General features: G+C 33.8%; 1 protein-coding gene and 1 long non-coding RNA gene across 5 annotated transcripts; one reads left to right on the forward strand and one right to left on the reverse strand.

The window, feature by feature from the left end:
• Positions 1 to 30: 30 nt before the first annotated feature.
• On the reverse strand, positions 31 to 15,779 carry ncf1 (neutrophil cytosolic factor 1). Of its 4 annotated transcripts, none has more exons than XM_087251412.1 (11): positions 15,649 to 15,779; positions 15,080 to 15,297; positions 12,249 to 12,883; positions 10,332 to 10,497; positions 7,714 to 7,775; positions 7,510 to 7,632; positions 5,757 to 5,864; positions 4,741 to 4,858; positions 4,533 to 4,646; positions 2,699 to 2,865; positions 31 to 1,023 (listed from the first exon to the last, which is right to left on the reverse strand). In XM_087251412.1, exons 3-11 carry the CDS (start codon positions 12,337 to 12,339, stop codon positions 878 to 880), a joined length of 1,095 nt encoding a protein of 364 aa, XP_087107538.1. In that variant the 5' UTR covers positions 12,340 to 12,883; positions 15,080 to 15,297; positions 15,649 to 15,779; the 3' UTR covers positions 31 to 877.
• Positions 2,722 to 6,263, forward strand: LOC147844455 (uncharacterized). The gene is made up of 2 exons (XR_015492188.1): positions 2,722 to 2,889; positions 4,347 to 6,263. It is a non-coding gene; the product is annotated as an uncharacterized LOC147844455 (long non-coding RNA).
• Positions 15,780 to 18,474: the final 2,695 nt, after the last annotated feature.

The following is an 18,474-nucleotide window of genomic DNA, read 5'->3' on the forward strand; positions in this document are numbered from 1 at the left end:
GCATTCAGCACAAAGTACAATAATAACATCTGGCATTTCACATGTTTTTTATTTATTCATAACTGTAAAAATACATTTAAAAATTACACTTAGTACATCTTAAAAAATGCATACTTAAGTAGCCTATTGCTGGTCATAAATATTCACTTCTAAAAATGAAATAAAGATTCCTTATTATCACTGATGGTCCCAATAAGAACTTTTAGCCTTCACAGAACCTTTCTATTGCCCAAAAGGGTCTTTATATGTTGAAAAAAAAAGTTTTTTCTCATTATCAGACGATTACTATACAAATGTTTCTTTTAGAAACTATTTACTGAAACTTTTTTGGGAACCCAAATAATGGTTCTCCAACAGAATATTTATTGTGAAGAAAGTCATACATACAAGAAGTCCAATACACATAGCTTATAACAGGTTCTGGGCTAAACAGGAGTCAATGTAAGCATCTAAATGCCTGTGACCATTTCTATCGCAGATTAGAGCTCAATGTTGAGCAGGCACTGTGGGATCCCAGCAAGCATTTTTTGTTTTATGTCTAATAGACCTCTAAATATAGACGGCTTGGTTAAAACAAGGCAAAATATGGTCTGGAAAGGAAAATCTAATCGACATCCCCCCAAACAAGCCCTGTATTTGATGAATAGTCTAGTTGTGGGACTATTCTTAGATGTCTATTAGATGTCTATTAATTTAGCCTTGTTTTTATTGGTCACTGACAGACAAAATTTAGCCTTGTCAAGCCAAGTCGTCTATGGTTTGAGCGGTTCTGGCATGTTTTCATATGGAGGCAGCCATGACAGTGATGCTGATGTATGACACACGTTTAGATGTCTATTAAACGTCTATTAAACATAAAATATCTTAGTGGGATGCTTCAGTCAGCCTCTTGCAAGCTCATCCTCTTGCTTGTGTTTTCAGTGCAGCGCTCCAAAATGAGCTGAGGACTGGGCCGAGGAGGAACCACCGGAACACTTTTATCCTCATCTTCTGCTTGAGGAGCGCTGGATTTCTCGATGTTCTCTACGTGAACACAAGACAATTGATAGTTTTAGCAAACAGCAATTTTTTGAGTGCAATAGGAAAGAATTTAAACTGAAAATAATTAAATAAATAACTATAAATGACATATAACAGAACAATAAGATATAAAATTACTATAAATCGGTACAATTAAATATAATAAAGTATAATTACATAATAATAATAATAATAACAATATAAGATATACATTTATTCATGCATTTTCCTTCTGCTTAATCTCAAATTTATTATTGCCACAGCCTTATGCAGCCCACGACTGGTTACTCACTGAAGCTAAGCAGGGATGAGCCCGGTCAGTATCTAGATGGGAAACCACATGGGAAAACTAGGTTGCTGTTGGAAGCGGTGTTGATGAGACCAGCAGGGGGAGCTCAACCTGCAGTCTGTGTGAGTCCTAATGCCCCAGTATAGTGAAGGTATATATGATTTACGCAGCGGATGCCCTTAATATAATATATAGGAATGTTTTACTGATGGAACCGATCCTATTTTTAATTTCAAAAACTTAAGAGTTTTACATTTCCTACTGCCATTTTATTTACTTAAATTGTATTATTCATTCATTCATTCATTACTTAGTCCCTTTATTAATCCTGGGTCCCCAACCAGGGATCGTAATGAACTGTCAACTTATCCAGCATATGTTTTACTCAGTGGATCCCCTCCAGCTTCAACCCATCAACGGGAAACATTCACACACACACTCTCACACATACACTACGGACAATTTAGCTTAGCCAATTCAATAGGGCATGTGTTTGGATTGTGGGGGAAACCGGAGCACCCGGAGGAACCGGAGAACATGCAAACTCCACACAGAAATGCCACTGACCCAGCCGAGGCTCGAACCAGCGACCTTTTTGCTGTAAGGCAAATTATTATACGCAGTTATAAAATGTTATTATATTATTAGTTTGTAGTTTTAATTTGTTAGTTTTCACTACTGTTATGTTAGGTTAAACTAAATTGTAGAAGTTTCTATTTTATTTATTTATTAGTTTTTAAAAATCATTTAACTTTTGGTTTGCTTTAGTCATTATAGTTTTAGGTTAGGGAAATTCACATTTTTTACAACAATTCGTTCACATTTTATTTTCAGTTTTAGAAAAAACAATTTCAGTTTTATGATTTTTGTTTTAATTAAATTTTAGTTAACAATATTGATATGTTGGGTGACTCGATGGCTCAATGGTTAGCACTGTCGCCTCACAGCAAGAAGGTCGCTGGTTTGAGTCCCAGCTGGGTCAGCTGGCATTTATGTGTGAAGTTTGCATGTTTTCCCTGTGTTGATGTGGGTTTCCCCTGGGTGCTCCGGTTTCCCCCACAGTCCATACACATGAGCTATAGGTGAATCGAGTAAATAAAATTGGCCTTAGTGTACCATGGACTAAGTCAAAGGAAAATGAATATTGTTATATACAAAAATAAATTCTTTAGATTACAACAATGTCCTCATTTTACTTATTGATATTTAGTTAATTTTATTATTAGATTTATTAATTATTGATTATCACTATTAAATCAGTTCACTGAAATTTTATTAAGAGAAGCCAAAATGTTAGTTTTTATAGTATAACTGTAAAAACCTTTACTAACCAGTATTTTTGAATCAGTATTCTTTATGTAGAGCACACACACACACACACACACACACCTCTGTTTGTCCTCCTCTCCTGCAGTGGAGATCGTGTCCCGATCCTGGAATGAGAGTTCAGTCTTCCTCTCTGCTGTAAGAAGCGGCGGCTCTGTTTCCGGTAGCTGTCCTGACTGATTCGCCGGCGTACCGTAGAATGAATACTCTGGGCATTGCGGATGGTCGACCTGTTGGCCAAAATAAAAAATACTGTAAGTTTAATCTGATATTTATCAAAACACAGTGGGTGGGCTGCACCAATAAGAATTAAAACAAGCCAATCTCAGGACTAATCAGGGATTTGTTTTTGTTTTTTTATAAATTTTACATTCCAGCAGAACTAAGAGAAATATGACTTTATCTACAAAAAATATTCAGAAAAGAATGTCCTTGCTCTGTTAAATATAATAAAAAATTATGTTAATGTAAGATTTTTTTGGGGGGGGGGTTGTCTTCAACTGTATGTGTTTGTTTGTTTGTGAAGTATCTGAGAATCCTTGTAGCAAACTTATGTGTGACTTGCTTTAAAAAAGCAACCATTCTTTTGTGTTGTGTTTTATTTTCACTTGTTTATATTTATTTATTCTTCATTTAATTGTTTTATTTAATCATATGATCATTAGTAATTTATATAATTAACCTTATATCATTTTATTGATCATTACTATTATTTTTATTGATTATTATTTATCATTTCATTATGTTTTTATATTTTATTATTACTATTTTCCAATAATTATTGCTTCATTATTAGTTCATTTTTCCATATTGTTATAATCTTATGGCTGTGTGGATTTAAGTAACACTTGTTTTCATGAGCTGGAGATAAGAGAATGTCTCCATTTTAAGGTCTGTATTGTCACTGGACAATGATGTGAAGTTGTAATTTTCCCTTGCTGTGGTAAAATAACACTTGTTGGATTTGTACTGGTCAGACATTGAATCATACGCAACTATTCAATATACTCCGCTCTTTCCTTATCATCATTCCTTCATCTCCTGCTTCTGCTCCTCTCTGGCTTTTCCTGTCAACTCTTATATTGAAAGGAAGTTGTTATTCAGTTGAATACTGATTAACAGGTTTGGGTATTGGCAGCTCCCCAGAGATCAGTCATTTTCTGACAAGATCTGATGTTCAGTGCTAGGTCTTATTTATCTGGCATGGAGAATGTGTTCTAACATTTGTATTAATATATATTCATTCATTTTCCTTCTGCTTAGTCCTTAATCTATAGATATATAATTATATAAGTATATATGTAATAGGCTATATTTTTAATTTTAGAAAAGGGGCAATATCTAAATGGGATTTTAGTCAATAATTAATAAATATAAGGTAAAAATAACAATAAAAAAGTGAACTGCATTCATTCTGTAAATCTTTAAACCTCAACAGCAAGTTTAAAGTTAATCCTCAGCTGAAATTCAAATCCAAGTTTAAACTCAGAGTAACACGATGATAGTTAAACCCTGATTTAATAAAGATTTTATCAATAATATATTCATCTAATAATTGATTCTAATAATTAATATTGTTTTTCGGAAAACAAAATAGTTTTTACAGCTATTTTGGTGTACAAAATTGTTCTTGGAGCTTCGTATGATTACAGTTGAACTACTAACGCCACTGTTTTGACAATGTTTTTGTTTCCTTTTCTGAACGCTTCAGGACCCTTGCTGTCCATGCAGAATCAGAGCGCTCCCAGATTTCATCTAAAATAACATAATTTTTGTTTCTGAAGATAAACGAAGGATTGGAATCACATGAAGGACAGTAATTAATAACAGAATTTTTTCATTTTTTGTGTGAACTAACCCTTTTCTCAGTAATTGTTATCTAAAATTATTGTTGTACCTTCTTGGTGGTGGTGTTGCTCTTCTGACTACATCTCTCTCAGCATCCACCTCTTTCTTCTCCCCCGTCCTGCACAGGAACATGGACGGATAGAAGCCGGTTTCCTCGCCTTTCCTGTAAAACATTTGCGTTATATTTTTGGCAATCTGTTATGATAAATCATCAGATAGTTTCGACACATTCTGAAGTAAGAGAGAGAGACTCGTACCTGACCACCCACCACCCATCAAGAAGTTTATGGATGACTTCAATAATGACTCCTGCTTCGAGAGTCATCTCATCCTGTTCCACAGCTTTATAGCCTCTGGTGGTTTTGTAGAGCTCTCCTGTTGAGGATATAAATCATCAGCATCGCACAAATAATCAACACAGTTAAAAAGATAATACACCCAAACATTTACCTTTGTGGTGACGTCTTTCTTTAGTAAATAGTAAAGATGATTTTTAGCTAAACCGTGGCGCTTGCAATATGTAATGGAAGTTAATGGCTACTGTTTTTGAGATTTAAAATAAACATATACAAAGAAGTCTAAGTTAATATCCATGTACGGTGACCAAGAGAGATCAAAAAGTTAAGAAAACACATGTAAATAGAGAAACACTAACAAACTGAGAACACATCTTCATCATTTTGACAACAAGCATGCAGGCGAATTGTCACAACACATGTAAATATAGAAATATGCTGGAAATAGTGCAGATCACAAAGGAAACTTGTCGGGGGACTCAACAAAATGATGAACACGTCAGCTTCATTTTTAGGGTCATTGGTATTGTCGATGACCTGAGAGGTGAGTTTTTTGTTTATTTTAATGTTTTAATATTTTTTAGACTTAATAATCTGACTAATTGTACAATTAAGATTACAAGAAATCATTCTCAGCAAGAGTGACACTCAGAATTGAACATGCAAACAACAACAGGGCTCGAAATTGCGGCCATTTTGCGCCCATAATTTTATCTATGCGACCTCAAAATATATTTGGGAGCATTTATGCGAGTGCATAAAATTGTTGTGTGCGTTGACTTGCATTTTTTGCAGGACCAGGGTTTCAGCTAAAATCATCTTTACTGTTTATTAAAGAAAAAATAGTCACCTACATCTTGCATTGTCTGAGGGTAAATCAACAGCAGATTTTCATCTTTGGCTGAACGATCACTTTAATTACTTTCAAAGTACAGTTGAGATTCATATCAGTGATCAGTATGGCAATAAACACTGACCTGCATAATTAGGCTCTGGTTCCTCAGATTCATCTGCTCCATCAAGCGGCTCTAAGTATGAAGCTGGAACCCATCCTCTCCTGGACTCACACTGACAAAACCACCACCCTGAAAACATCACAACAGATCTCCTTTACACTCTTTGACATCAGGAAACTTTAACATCGATGAAAACTTTAAAGTGCACAAAAAAGTCTCTTTTTCAGAATAAGAAGTGAATGATTCTTTGAAGAACTATTGGCTGAAAGGTGCTTTCGGGAACCAAGACTGATCCTCATAAAGCATTGCTGCAAAATCTGTCTTTTTATTCTCTTTGTTGACTTTTTATTAAAAATTCAAGTAAATTAAAAAGTAATCTTATATACATAGAAAGCATCTTAGATGCGAGTGGTTTTTATGTGTCAAATAACTTTGTCAAAACGGTAAATGTAAAACCAAACAGATTCATATAAAAACATTCACCTGGACTTTTTCAAATATATTTAAAATAATAAATGATCATACTGATTTTTGTTTAATTTTTTTGAATTATTAAAAATGTCTTGCTGACAGATTTAAGCAAAAACCTAATGCTTAATCCTAGATAGTGTCATCTCTTAGAGCAAGTTGCGATTGCTCTGAGAGACTTTGTAGGCAGTAAAAGTGAACACTTCACTAGCGAGGAAACAGATCTGCTCTTGTGTGAGTTTATTGTGTGCCAGCAGACCATCTACAGAGGTTATAATTATGCAGGCAATAATATTATTTTACATATTATTCTTTTAATTTTTCATATTTAAAAAATATTTGTGTGCTACTGTGCATCCCTGTGTGTAATAAGCAAAGTGTACCCACCTATCAAATAGCAAAATAAAAAACAGCGCCATTGATTGTAGACCAGCTTTTAGTTGGTCAATGGCGTTTAGTTGGTTTATTTCAGTCGCCTCAAAATAGCAGTTTGCCAACAATGTGCCTTAACAAACCTCCATTTCAGACCAGCACACCTGCACAAATGGCATGAATGTATTTGTTTTTTAAACAACGTATCACACGACAACACAATCTCACGGCAATTCGTAACTTTTTCATTTAATGGCTAATTCGTACAATCTAATTTGTACATTTTAGTACGATTTGCGTATCCCCCAATGACGGTTGGGGTTAGGGGTGGGGTTAGGTGCCACGCCCCCTTTTTAAAATCGTACATTTTCTTACGACTGAACTCGTATGAATTCGTACGAATTAGCCACTAAACTGCCAAAACGTAAAATACTTACGTTTTCTCGTGAGATCAGGCAAATTGATACCTGCAACAGGCTGAAAGTGAAAATAGGCAAAGAATCACTTGCGTCATGGCGCCCCTTTGCACCAGGTGATTGATTGTTTGACTTTGTCTTCTTTGCTGTCACTTTTTATCGGTTTATTCTGTGCTTAATATAAATTCACTCCAAACGTCTGAATGGTAGTGTATTGGTTTCTGCAGAGCCATTGTTTTCAACAATGCTAATGGTATAATGTTGTTTTTGAATGTCAATTCAGCATATCAGAATGATTTCCTAAGAGTCATGTGACACTGAAGACTTTTAAATTAAGAAGTGAAGCGAGTATTGTCAAGTAAGGTTACCCATACTCAAAATTGCTCCTCTGCTTTTGACCCATCTAAATCCACCTCCCTAACAATTCGGTCACAATTGCCCCTTGTTAAAATTTTGTTAAAAGAATTGAAAGCCCTAAACGTTATTGTGTTGTACTTTCATTAATTATAAGGACTCACCATTTGGGCTTTTCTCCACGATGTCCACCATGTCTCCCATCTTCAGCGTGAGCTCATACTTGGAGCTCTTGCTGTAGTCTGCGATCACTCTGTAGGTCTCGAGCATGATGGGCCCTGTGATTTCTGCAGAGAAAACAACAGCTATAAAAAACACTGTGGAGAAATAACATACAGTGCTTTGCATTTACAGGAAGCTGATCCTACCTGATGTGGTGTTGCTCCGTACTCTGTTTGTGGACATAATGAAGGTCTCATTTCTTTTGTATCTATAGAAAGATAATAGGTAATGTAATGAGCATTTATATAGCACACGCTATACAATCATACAAAGGAGTATTTTTTTAAAAAGTATCAAATAAAAAAAGTAATTCAAATAAAAAGAGTAAAAAATATCAGTTACATTTTATTTATAAGAAATGATATGTTAAGTAATATAAAGCATGATCTCATGAGGAAACGTAACTATTTTATGTTTTATCAGTTTCGTAATAATAATTTGTTCGAAATAATTCAAGTTAAGTTGTACAATTTTAGATTTTAAGTACCCAACCTCACGCCTAAACCCCGCCATCATGGGGGATGATCAAATCGTATCTAAATTGTGCAAATGAGATCGTACAAATTTATTCGAATAAGCCGCTAAATCAAAAAGTTATGAATTGCCATGATATAGTGTTGTAATATCAGATAAGAAAGCAAGCTGTTCATTGTAATATCAGCTAATGTGGTATAACAAAACTGAACAGTTAAAAAAAACAAGAAGTTATGACTGAGTGAATTACAGTTTAGACACGACTTTGTTTAGTTTTTTCTGTGTTTCATAGCAACAAGAAAAATATTTCTCTCCTGAATAAATCAGATTTGAAAATCAATTTAGCCTATATGTTATTCAGTTCTTCATTCATTTTGCTTGTCTCATTTCCAAATGATCCAGCAGTTTTGAACGAATCACTTGAATGAGTGATTCAACCATCAAGAAAGAGATTTGATGCTTCACAATGAGGTCCATTTAAGTAGTCTGTCCAGAAAGGGGAGGAAGGTGGTGGAAGGGTGGTAAGAAAATAATGTTAACTTGTGCATTGATTTAATTCTGTTTTTTTTTTTTTTCTGTGCGTTTCATAGCAAAAGGAACACATTGTTGCTACTGAATGAATCAATTTAGCCTAAGTTTCAGTCATCCATTAATTTTACTTGTCTCATTTCCAAATGATTCAGCAGTTTTGAAAAAATTGGTATTGAATTGGTGATTCAACAAAGACTCATCAAGAAAGTGATTGAAGTCATTTAAGTGGTCTGTTCAGAAAGGGGAGGGTGGTTAGAAAATAATGCTAACTTGTGCATTGATTTGATTCTGTAAAATGTGAAAATAATGAATTGATGAAAAAAGAAAGTAGTTTGAATCAGCAACCATCATGAGCAATGGTTAAACATAAATTGCCCATAAATACACACTTCAAACATCAGAGCATATGCATAAACCACAGAGCAACTATAAGTTTAAACCGTCAGATTTATAAAAAGTAAAAAAGACAAGAACGGTTAAAAAGAGTTAAAAAAAAATACTGTATTTACAGAAGAAATATCAGTTAGATTATATATAATAAAGTTTCTGTGTGTTTCATAGCAAAAGAAACACTTTTTAGCTCCTGAATGAATCAGTTTAAATCAAATCAAATCACTTTTATTTTCACATCATCATCAGCAGCATGTGTGCAATGATGAGTGAAAAGCTTAGGTGCTGGCTCCAGACTGTGCAAAATACAGACCGTGCAATACAACAGCATACTCCCAAAAAACAAGACTATGTAAAATTGACAGCGAAATGTACAATGAATAGGTGTACCCATAGTTGTAGGCAGTATTGTTTTAAGTATGGATTGGTTAAAGTGCAGTGCATGCTACATATTGGTGTGCAGTGAGGGGTATGAAAGAGTCTGTGTGAGATGTATTAATCAGCCTGATCATTCATCAGCCTGATAGTCTGAAGGAAGAAACTTTCCTTCAGTCGGCTGGTGCGTGACCAGATGCTGCGGAACCATTTTTGTAAACTAATCAGTTTAGTCTATGATTCAGTCATTCGTTCATTTTACTTGTATCATTTCCAAATGATTCAGCAGTTTTGCACAAATCACTTGAATCAGTGATTCAACCAATAACTCATCAAGAAAGAGATTTGATGCACGGCAATGTGGACATCAGTCTGTCCACAAAGGGGAGGGTGTTACCAAAATTGATTTCACCTAGTTTTCAAAATTTTACTAAGCATTAGCACAAGAATTTTCAGAAAAAGAAAACTAAATGTTGTTTTAAACATCAAAAATATGGCTAAATAAATCAAAAGTAAATCAGACAATATATATTTTCCATTTTTCAGGGCTATAATACTCCAATATAAGCCAAAGATGTATTTAGAAGGCCTAAATTTATTTAATATAATATAATGTGATACATAGATTGTAATTAAATTATACTTAAAAAATGTCAATAAGTAAAATTTTACCAAACAGGAACAAACTTTTGCTCCTAAATGAATCATTTTATAAACAAATCAATTTAGCCTATATATTATTCAGTCGTCCGCTCATTTTACTTGTCTCTTTTGCAAATGATTCTGCAGTTTTAAACGAGTGATTCAACCAATAACTCGCAATGAGGTCCATTTATGTAAGCTGTCCAGAACGGGGAGGTTTAGAACATAATTCTATCTTGTGCATTGATTTGATTTAGTAAAATATGAAAATATTAAATAGATGAAAAAAAATGGCATGAATTAGCAAACATCATGGGCAAAACTTGCAAAAATTGCCTAAGTAACCACTTACGGATGTGGTGCTGGTGGGGTTTCGTCTTCAGGCCTCATTTTGAAGAAGTCCCGAATGAGCTGACAGCGGGAGATGTTGGCGGGCAGGTTGAGAAGAGATCGGCAATATTCAGCAAGAGTCGCCTGCCTCGTCTCTGTGGTTTTCTGATTGTCCAGCCATTTAGGAGCTGAGAGAGATTTAACAACAGGACGTAAGATAAAGTATTGCATTAATATACACAATAATTTAAGAATAGAATTTGAATATTACACAGGCTCTATGCTCTATATATTTACAATATCTCTCATGAAATATATTATTTTGTTCAAGTAAATTCAACATAGTCGAATTGAGTTATTTTAATGTTACCAAAATAGATTTCACCTACAGTAATTCACAGAATTTTGCTAAGTAGCAATAGCACAAGAACATTCAGAAAAAGAAACTAAATGTTGCTGTAAACATCAAAAATGTGATTTAAAATAAATTAAAGGTAAGTCAGACCATCTGTATTTTTAATTTTTCAAGGGGACAATACAGATATAAGCCAAAGTTGTATTTTTTTAAGGTCTAAATTTAGAGAAGTGTCACAATAACCACCAATCCAGCCTGTGCAGATTGCTGGTAAACACACAGTATCGCATAAAACTACAAATCCACCATTATATGGACTATAAGATCCGGTCATGCACTGCACACACACACCGGTTCCTAATCCTGGCTGATTACTAACTCAAACAGGCTGCTCAAAGCCAGATTAGTTTGACCAATAATAAATACAGCACACTTACACAGACTTTGCTGAGTCTTGTTATGCTGTTTCTGAACATTATGACGCGGTTGCCTTGCTTTTCCGTGTTAGACCTTTGCATTGTTTGTTTACTTTGCCTGCCTGTACTGACCATTCACCTGAATTTTGACTACAACTCTGAATTTCCTGTGTAAATTGTTACTTGCCTGACCATCATCCTAATAAACCCTGCGTTTGGATCCGCACTTCCATTGTCAGCATGTCCCCGTTCACATTACAGAAAATAATACTTAGATTATAATAAAATTATTATACTTAAAATTGTCAATAAGTAAAAAAAAAATTTTTTACTAAATTTTACCAAACACAAATAAATTAATAAAAACTAATTATAAATATTTATAATAATTGTTAATAATTGTATGAGGTAGAAACTTTATATGCTATAAAAATGATACAAATAAAAAAGAACAAAACATAAAAATATTTTAAAAATGTAAATATTAAAAGATCATAAAAAACCAACAATAATTTCTGCAGTCATAAATAACCAATCCATCATAATAAGTTACTTTTGTTCATAAACATATTAGTTTCGTCCATCAACACCCTGGTGTCAAGTGAAAATACTATTGCATTTATTATTTAATTATGAGTATTCTATATTTTTTAGATTACAGTAATTAAACAGGGAGTTTTATTTAAATTTATTCCAAAGGTTCACCCAGGAGTCATGATTACCTATTAGAGTTTAAGTGAAAACAAAGACTTTTCTATTGTCTGCAATAATGGAAAGTCCAAGGAAAGTACGGCTTTTCATCAAGTCACAACATCCCTCACACAAAAAATACAGTTTTGCAGAACAGAAACTCAAATCATGAAACCCAAACAAGAAGGAATATCACTGCACGCCATACAAATACAAAGTTTTTAGATCTGAGGCACCTTTAGAGAACTTGCTACGCTTGACAAGAAGCAGGTGTTTCCTCTTCTAATGCACAGAGAAGCAAAACTTATTTCAGCAGTGTGAAAATAAAACTTTCAATTTATGAGGGCAAATTTATTGCTTGCCAGTAAGACTGTGGCAGTTGTTAATCTAGTAAATCATTTATGAACAGACATTTTGTTCATTGGGAAAGTGGGTTAAATGGTATGAAGAATTACTATTTACGATCACAAAGTTTTACCTGGTAATGTGGGAATGATTCGGTCCTTTTCGTCAATATCTCCTGCCTCAATAGGAAACATTTCCTTCAGAGTTTTCTGTAAGATAAACATCTTTTACTTAAAAAAGCATTTTTAAGGGGTATTTACATTAAATTATTTCAAACTGCAGTCTCTCTAACAGAAAATATCTTTTTCAAATTGAGCTTATGCTATACAAACTTCATTCATTCATTTATTCATTTTCCTTTAGCTTAGTCCCTCATGTGTTACCACAGCAGAATGAACCACCAACTATTCCAGCAAATGTTTTACACAGCGGATGCTATTCCAGCCACAACCCAGTACTGGAAAACACCCATACACTCTTATTTGCACACACTCATACACTACAGCCAATTTAGTTTACCCAATTTATTTTTTATAAATTATATTTGAAGAGTTTAGATGGAAAAAAATCTAAAAGCCATCTGATATTGTCCTCTAAAATTGCATTTTTCTCAGAATCCTGTTTGTAGACTCAGTAATTTTACTTTTATAGTGAGGAATAAGTTATTTACATTGCCTTTAAAGTGAAATAACTGAACATAAACATAGGAGAGTGAGAAAAATTGTCATTTTAGGAGAACATTTCAGATTAGGTGTTTGCATCGGAACTCTTCAGAGATGTATAAAGTACTAGAGACCCATACTTAAGTAAAAGTACAAGTGCTCTATCAAAAAGTGACTTGAGTAGAAGTAGAAGTGCTCTTTAATCACCATACTTAAGTGGAAGTACAAAAGTATTCAACATTTTTTGTACTTAAGTATTGCAAGTAGTTTATTTCAAAATTTACTACTCAAGTACTGAAAGTAAAAGTACAAGTATTGTGTAATGTAGTTATTAAAGAAGGCAGTCAAAAGACATCATATTGTTTTGTTTATTTTAAATATCTTTGGGGCACTTGATTAAGCAGAATGAAAAGAAACATGGCTTACGATACTGTTTTTCTCTGTAAATAATTTCTATGGTACAAGAATTCACATCGTCAGGCTCTTTTACCAGAAAATCACTTCACTGATGAGATTATTCAGCATGTTCATTCATACTCTCTCTCTCTCTCTCTCTCTCTCTCTTTTACACACACACACACACCTAAATGTACACTCTTACACATTCATACACTCTCACACACAGTTCTCACTCTATCTCTATCTCTCTCTCTCTCTCTCTCTCTCTCTCTCTCTCACACACACACACACACACACACACACACACACACACACACACACACACACACTTTTGTGAATTGTGGGGACATTACATAGGTTACAATTGTTTTTATACTCTACAAACTTTTGAATGCTCTAACCCCAAATCCAATCTCTAAACCCAACCCTTACAGGAAATTATGTGTAGTTTTACTTTCTGAAAATAAAAAAATATTTAGTGTGATTGAATTTTATACATAATGTCCACATAATTCACCATCTCCTCCTAACATCTGTGTAATACCGATGTTGTTATACATATACATGGGCGCACACACACACAAACACGAAAATACACTCTTTTACACTCTCATACACACACTCTCTCTCTCTCTCTCTCTCTCTCTCTCTCTCTCTCTCTCTCTCTCTCTCTCTTACACACACACAGACGCACACACAGGTACAATCACACTGTTTCTCTCTTACATGCATTATTCACTCACACACACTCACACTTTGGTAGTTTTGAAGTTTGATTGGTTAATACCACAATAAACAGGAGTTATGTCTTCTGGAAGCAGTCGTGAAACTAAACTAAACAAGCAAACTAAATCCTGTTGCACTAATTCACTTGATTTTGATTTTATTGTAAAAAAAAAAAAAAAGAAAAAACAGGAAAGTGTGTATAGTACTGTGTTAAAATAAACTCTAAAATACTTTATGGCTTATGGCTATGGTTTAGTATTATTTTTTTTTATTTTGATTATGTTTTTAATTAAATTGGTCTTGCACTTATTGCTTTTATATTGCATAAATATATTGCTTTTGTCTTGGTGTGACAGTTATAGGGTTATTTTTAATACAATTTTGTTCTTTAATACAGCAGTCACATATATGAACTGTACTCTTAATTTGACCTGCTTAAAGAAAGCACTCTTTCTGAATGTATCAAACAAAACTCATGCACAGAAGACAGCATGAGCATTTACAGCTAATAAACTCATGTCAATATTATACCGCCTGCTTTTTGAGCGCTGACAGGCGAGGTCTTATGATGATTGGTTATTATCTTCATCTGCTCAACAGAAAGGGCTTTAGAAAAGAAGCGCTGTTCACCCATGGCGGGAAGAATACGCGGTTATCACAGGTAATAGACACAGTGGAGAAAACTTAAACATCAGGCACGCTCGTGTCTGGATGGATCGACAGCTTTAACAGCCAAGAAAAGAGGGAAAGTTACCTTACAAACAGGCCAGCGGGTCAAATGTCCAAAGTGAGAAAGAGAGAGGCAGAGGTGAAGTTTTACAACATTTCTCCCTAATAGTAAATTAGCGGCTCGTGTGCCGCCTTCACTCGCGCCTCCGTCCTCCGCAATAGTATTGCGACATCGCGCATAGGAGATAAATGACGTCATCACGTAATCACCGGTTATGACCTATTACTGAACTGATATCGATCATTTTGACACCCCTAGTAACGAGTAACGATGCAGCACATAAAAAATCTATCGGAGTAAAAGTATTAAACTCATGGAAAATATGTACTTAAGTAAAAGTGGAAGTAGGAGAAAAAAATAATACTCCAGTAAAGTACAGATACTGCCTTTTAGTACTTAAGTACAGTAGTGAAGTAGTTCTACTTCGTTACTATACATCTCTGGAACTCTTCATATATATATATACAAATACGACAATGAACTAGAAAGACTTTCATTGTTTGCTGCAATGAAAATGAAATCAGTTAAAATATATAAACTTTCTTCACTGTTGATAATAAACAATATAAAAAGAAGAGACTTACATGCAATGTGTGTACTTCTGGATAGCGTCTGTACACCAGCTTTTCAGACTGATCACTCCATTTAACCAGGAGCATGTACACCTTTGAAAAAATAGTTTTAGCTAAATATCTTTAGCATATTTTATCACAACTATTATTATTTTCATTGAACACTAACAAAGATGTTTTGAAGAATGTTGGAAATCTGTAACCATTGACATCCATAGTAAGAAAAAGTTGGTTAATGGTCACCAGTTTCTCATTTTCTTCAAAATATCTTTAAGTTCAACAGAACAAAAGAAACTTATAAAGGTTTGGAACTTGTTTAAACATTAAGTGAATCATAATTTTTGTATAAACTGTCCCTTTAAATATGTACTGTACAGCAGCCACACTTTTAATATTTCTGAATAGTAACTGCTATTTTTTGGACTATAGCCTACAGTTACTTACATAGTGCTGGCTGGGAAAGAATCTTTTCTCAAATCCAAGCAGTTCCACATGTCTCACGTATGTTTCAGCCATCCTGTGATGAAGATGAAACGAGTCTGACGGCGAGATGAAGTGTGTGAGCGAGTCTGCTGTGTGTTGTGTTCACCTGATCTTTATATGCCTGCAGGAGGAGCCACATCTCGTCTTCAACTTCCTATTTCACCACGGGCCTGATGAGGAAATACACAACAGAAATTCCAGAATTTGGTGTTTAACAGCATACTGTTAAACAGTAGTGCATTTCTCTTCTGTTTGAGAAAGAACATACTTTGATGGGTAAATTACATATTTGCATTTTGAAATATACACAAAGGGTAAAGATTTTGACCCATAAATGCCATTAAAAATTTTACATTTCTTCAAGCAACCATGGCAATGCATTTATGTTACTTTAAAATAATTGATTTTAAAGTCACATAATTAATTAAGAGTTAATCAGGTTTCAACTACATTTTTCTTAAAATTTAGCGCAATATTTTTAGTCAGTTTGACTGATTTAATTTGAGATGACTAAAAAAAGTTCCTTTGGTTGAATTAGAAAGTGTAAGGCAGGAAAAAGTTTACCGTGAAATGTAATACATTTATTTGAGCTTTTAAATAGATTGTTTAGACCTGCATTTTGATGTGGAAAAGTTTTCTCTGCAGTGACTTTTGTTGCCATTTGTAATTGTTTAAAGCAATATATCAAATAGAAAATAATATGCATAGAAATAAATCTGAACACAAAATAAGTTATTTTGAAGAAGGTTGGAAATCTGGAACCACTGACTTCCATAGGGGAAAGTCAATGGTTTCTTCTTTTCTTCAAAAAAATCTTCTTTTAGGTTCAAAGTGGTTTGGAACTTGAGTAACGACAGATACATACTGCACATAATAATAATAATAATAATAATAATAATAATAATAATAAAAATAATAATAATAATAATAATTATTATTATTATTATTATAACAATAACAACAATAATAACAATAACAACAACAACAACAATAATAATAATTATTATTATAACAACAACAATAATAATAATAACAACAACAACAACAACAATAACAAGAACAAGAACAATAACAATAATAATAATAATAATAATAATAATAATAATAATAATAACGATAATAATAATAATTATTATTATTATAACAACAACAACAACAATAATAATAACAACAACAACAACAATAATAATAATAATAATAATAATAATAATAATAATAATAATAATAATAATAATAATAAAAATAATAATAACATATCTATGATGTTTTAATGTTTATTATAATGCAGGGGACGTAATCAAACTTTTTTTTGAATTTCCAAACATTGACTATGCTACCCTATATTTAAATGTTTTCAATTTCCTCATATTGGGTCACATTAGCATCAAATGTGGATGTTCAGTTGTTTGCTGTTGTTTTCTTGTTGTTGTTTTTTTAGCTAGGTTATTTATTCATTTAATACTTCATGTATTTTATGTTTTCATTATTTAATTAATTATTAGCTTTTAATTAAGTGTCCTCCCTACACATGACACCACAAGATTACAACGTGGTTATAATTAATACATATGTTAACAGTTTGACATTGTTAAAATTACATAGAGTGACTGATGTTGTTGGTTTGCACCATCCACTTTCATTTTTAAACTGTCTGCTAGTTATTTGGTTTTCATGATCTGAGGCGAACTGTCTGCTTCTGCTTTCAGTTGTGTGGCAATGAATGTCACGTTATATGGTGTTAAAACTCACATTGGTAGCCTCTATCACTGATTAAAGCACAGAATCTGTACCTGACGAGATCAATGTCATTTGTCATAGTAGTTCATGATGTTGTTTTGCTGCGACGTTGCATAAATAGACATTCTTTCACGTTGATGGACATGGTTAGGACAAAAGCTTTCTGTGTGACAAACAATGGAGCATATTGTATTGTTTTTCCTCTGCTATTATTATTTAAATTAATCTAAAAAGTAATCTGAAAGTAGTCAGAAGACACCCAGATAGCATACAAACGTGGGCCACTTTAGGCAGTTATGCGGTACTGGTTGTTTTCCTTCGGCCTAGACAAAATAAATGTGAGCCTGAAGTGGCCCACCTGTACAATAGCAAAGGCGGACAAAAGCCTAATGTGGCCCATGTGGAAAATTATGAATTTGGCCCAAATGATGGAGGACAGATGTGGGCCATAGTTGGCAAAACTGTGACATAGTCAGGTAATCTGGGTCTAAACCTAAAGTGGCTCACACGTGTAGGTGCAAATGTGGCCCAGCTATCTTAAGACATATGTGTGCCACTTTTGGCAAATATTTGGCACAGTAAGCTCTGGCTATTGCGAATGTGGCCCAGAGAAAACATGCCATAAGTAGCTGTTATTTCAAAAACGTATGTGGGAAACTTTTGGCAAATATTTGGCACAGTAAACTCTGGCTAATGCAGCCGTTAACCTATAGTGGCCCAGAGAAAATATGGAAAATGTGGCCCAGTTATTTTAAAACATATGTGAGTCACTTTTGGCAAATATTTGGCACAGTAAGCTATAGCTAATGTGGATTTTAGCCTATAGTGGCCCAGATAAGATGTGGAAAATGTGGCCCAGTTATTTTAAAACAAATGTGGGCTACTTTTGGCAAATATTCGGCACAGTAAGCTATGGCTAATGTGGATTTTAGCCTTAAGTGGCCTAGAGAAGATATGGAAAATGTGGCCCAGTTATTTTAAAACATATGTGGGCCACTTTTTCTGAACATTCGGCACAGTAAGCTATGGCTAATGTGGATTTGAGCCTGT

Source organism: Danio rerio, chromosome 5, assembly GCF_052040795.2.
Source record: "Danio rerio strain M-AB ecotype USA chromosome 5, GRCz13ab, whole genome shotgun sequence".
In the NCBI taxonomy this organism is placed as follows: Eukaryota; Metazoa; Chordata; class Actinopteri; order Cypriniformes; family Danionidae; genus Danio; species Danio rerio.

Coding starts and splice junctions, on each gene's coding strand:
- ncf1 (XM_087251412.1), bottom strand. CDS start 12,339: ATGTTTATCTTACAGAAAACTCTGAAGGAAATGTTTCCTATTGAGGCA. Junction 4,647..4,740: donor GATGGGTGGTGGGTGGTCAG/GTACGAGTCTCT, acceptor AATGTTTTACAG/GAAAGGCGAGGAAACCGGCT. Junction 2,866..4,532: donor GCAACACCACCACCAAGAAG/GTACAACAATAA, acceptor TTTGGCCAACAG/GTCGACCATCCGCAATGCCC.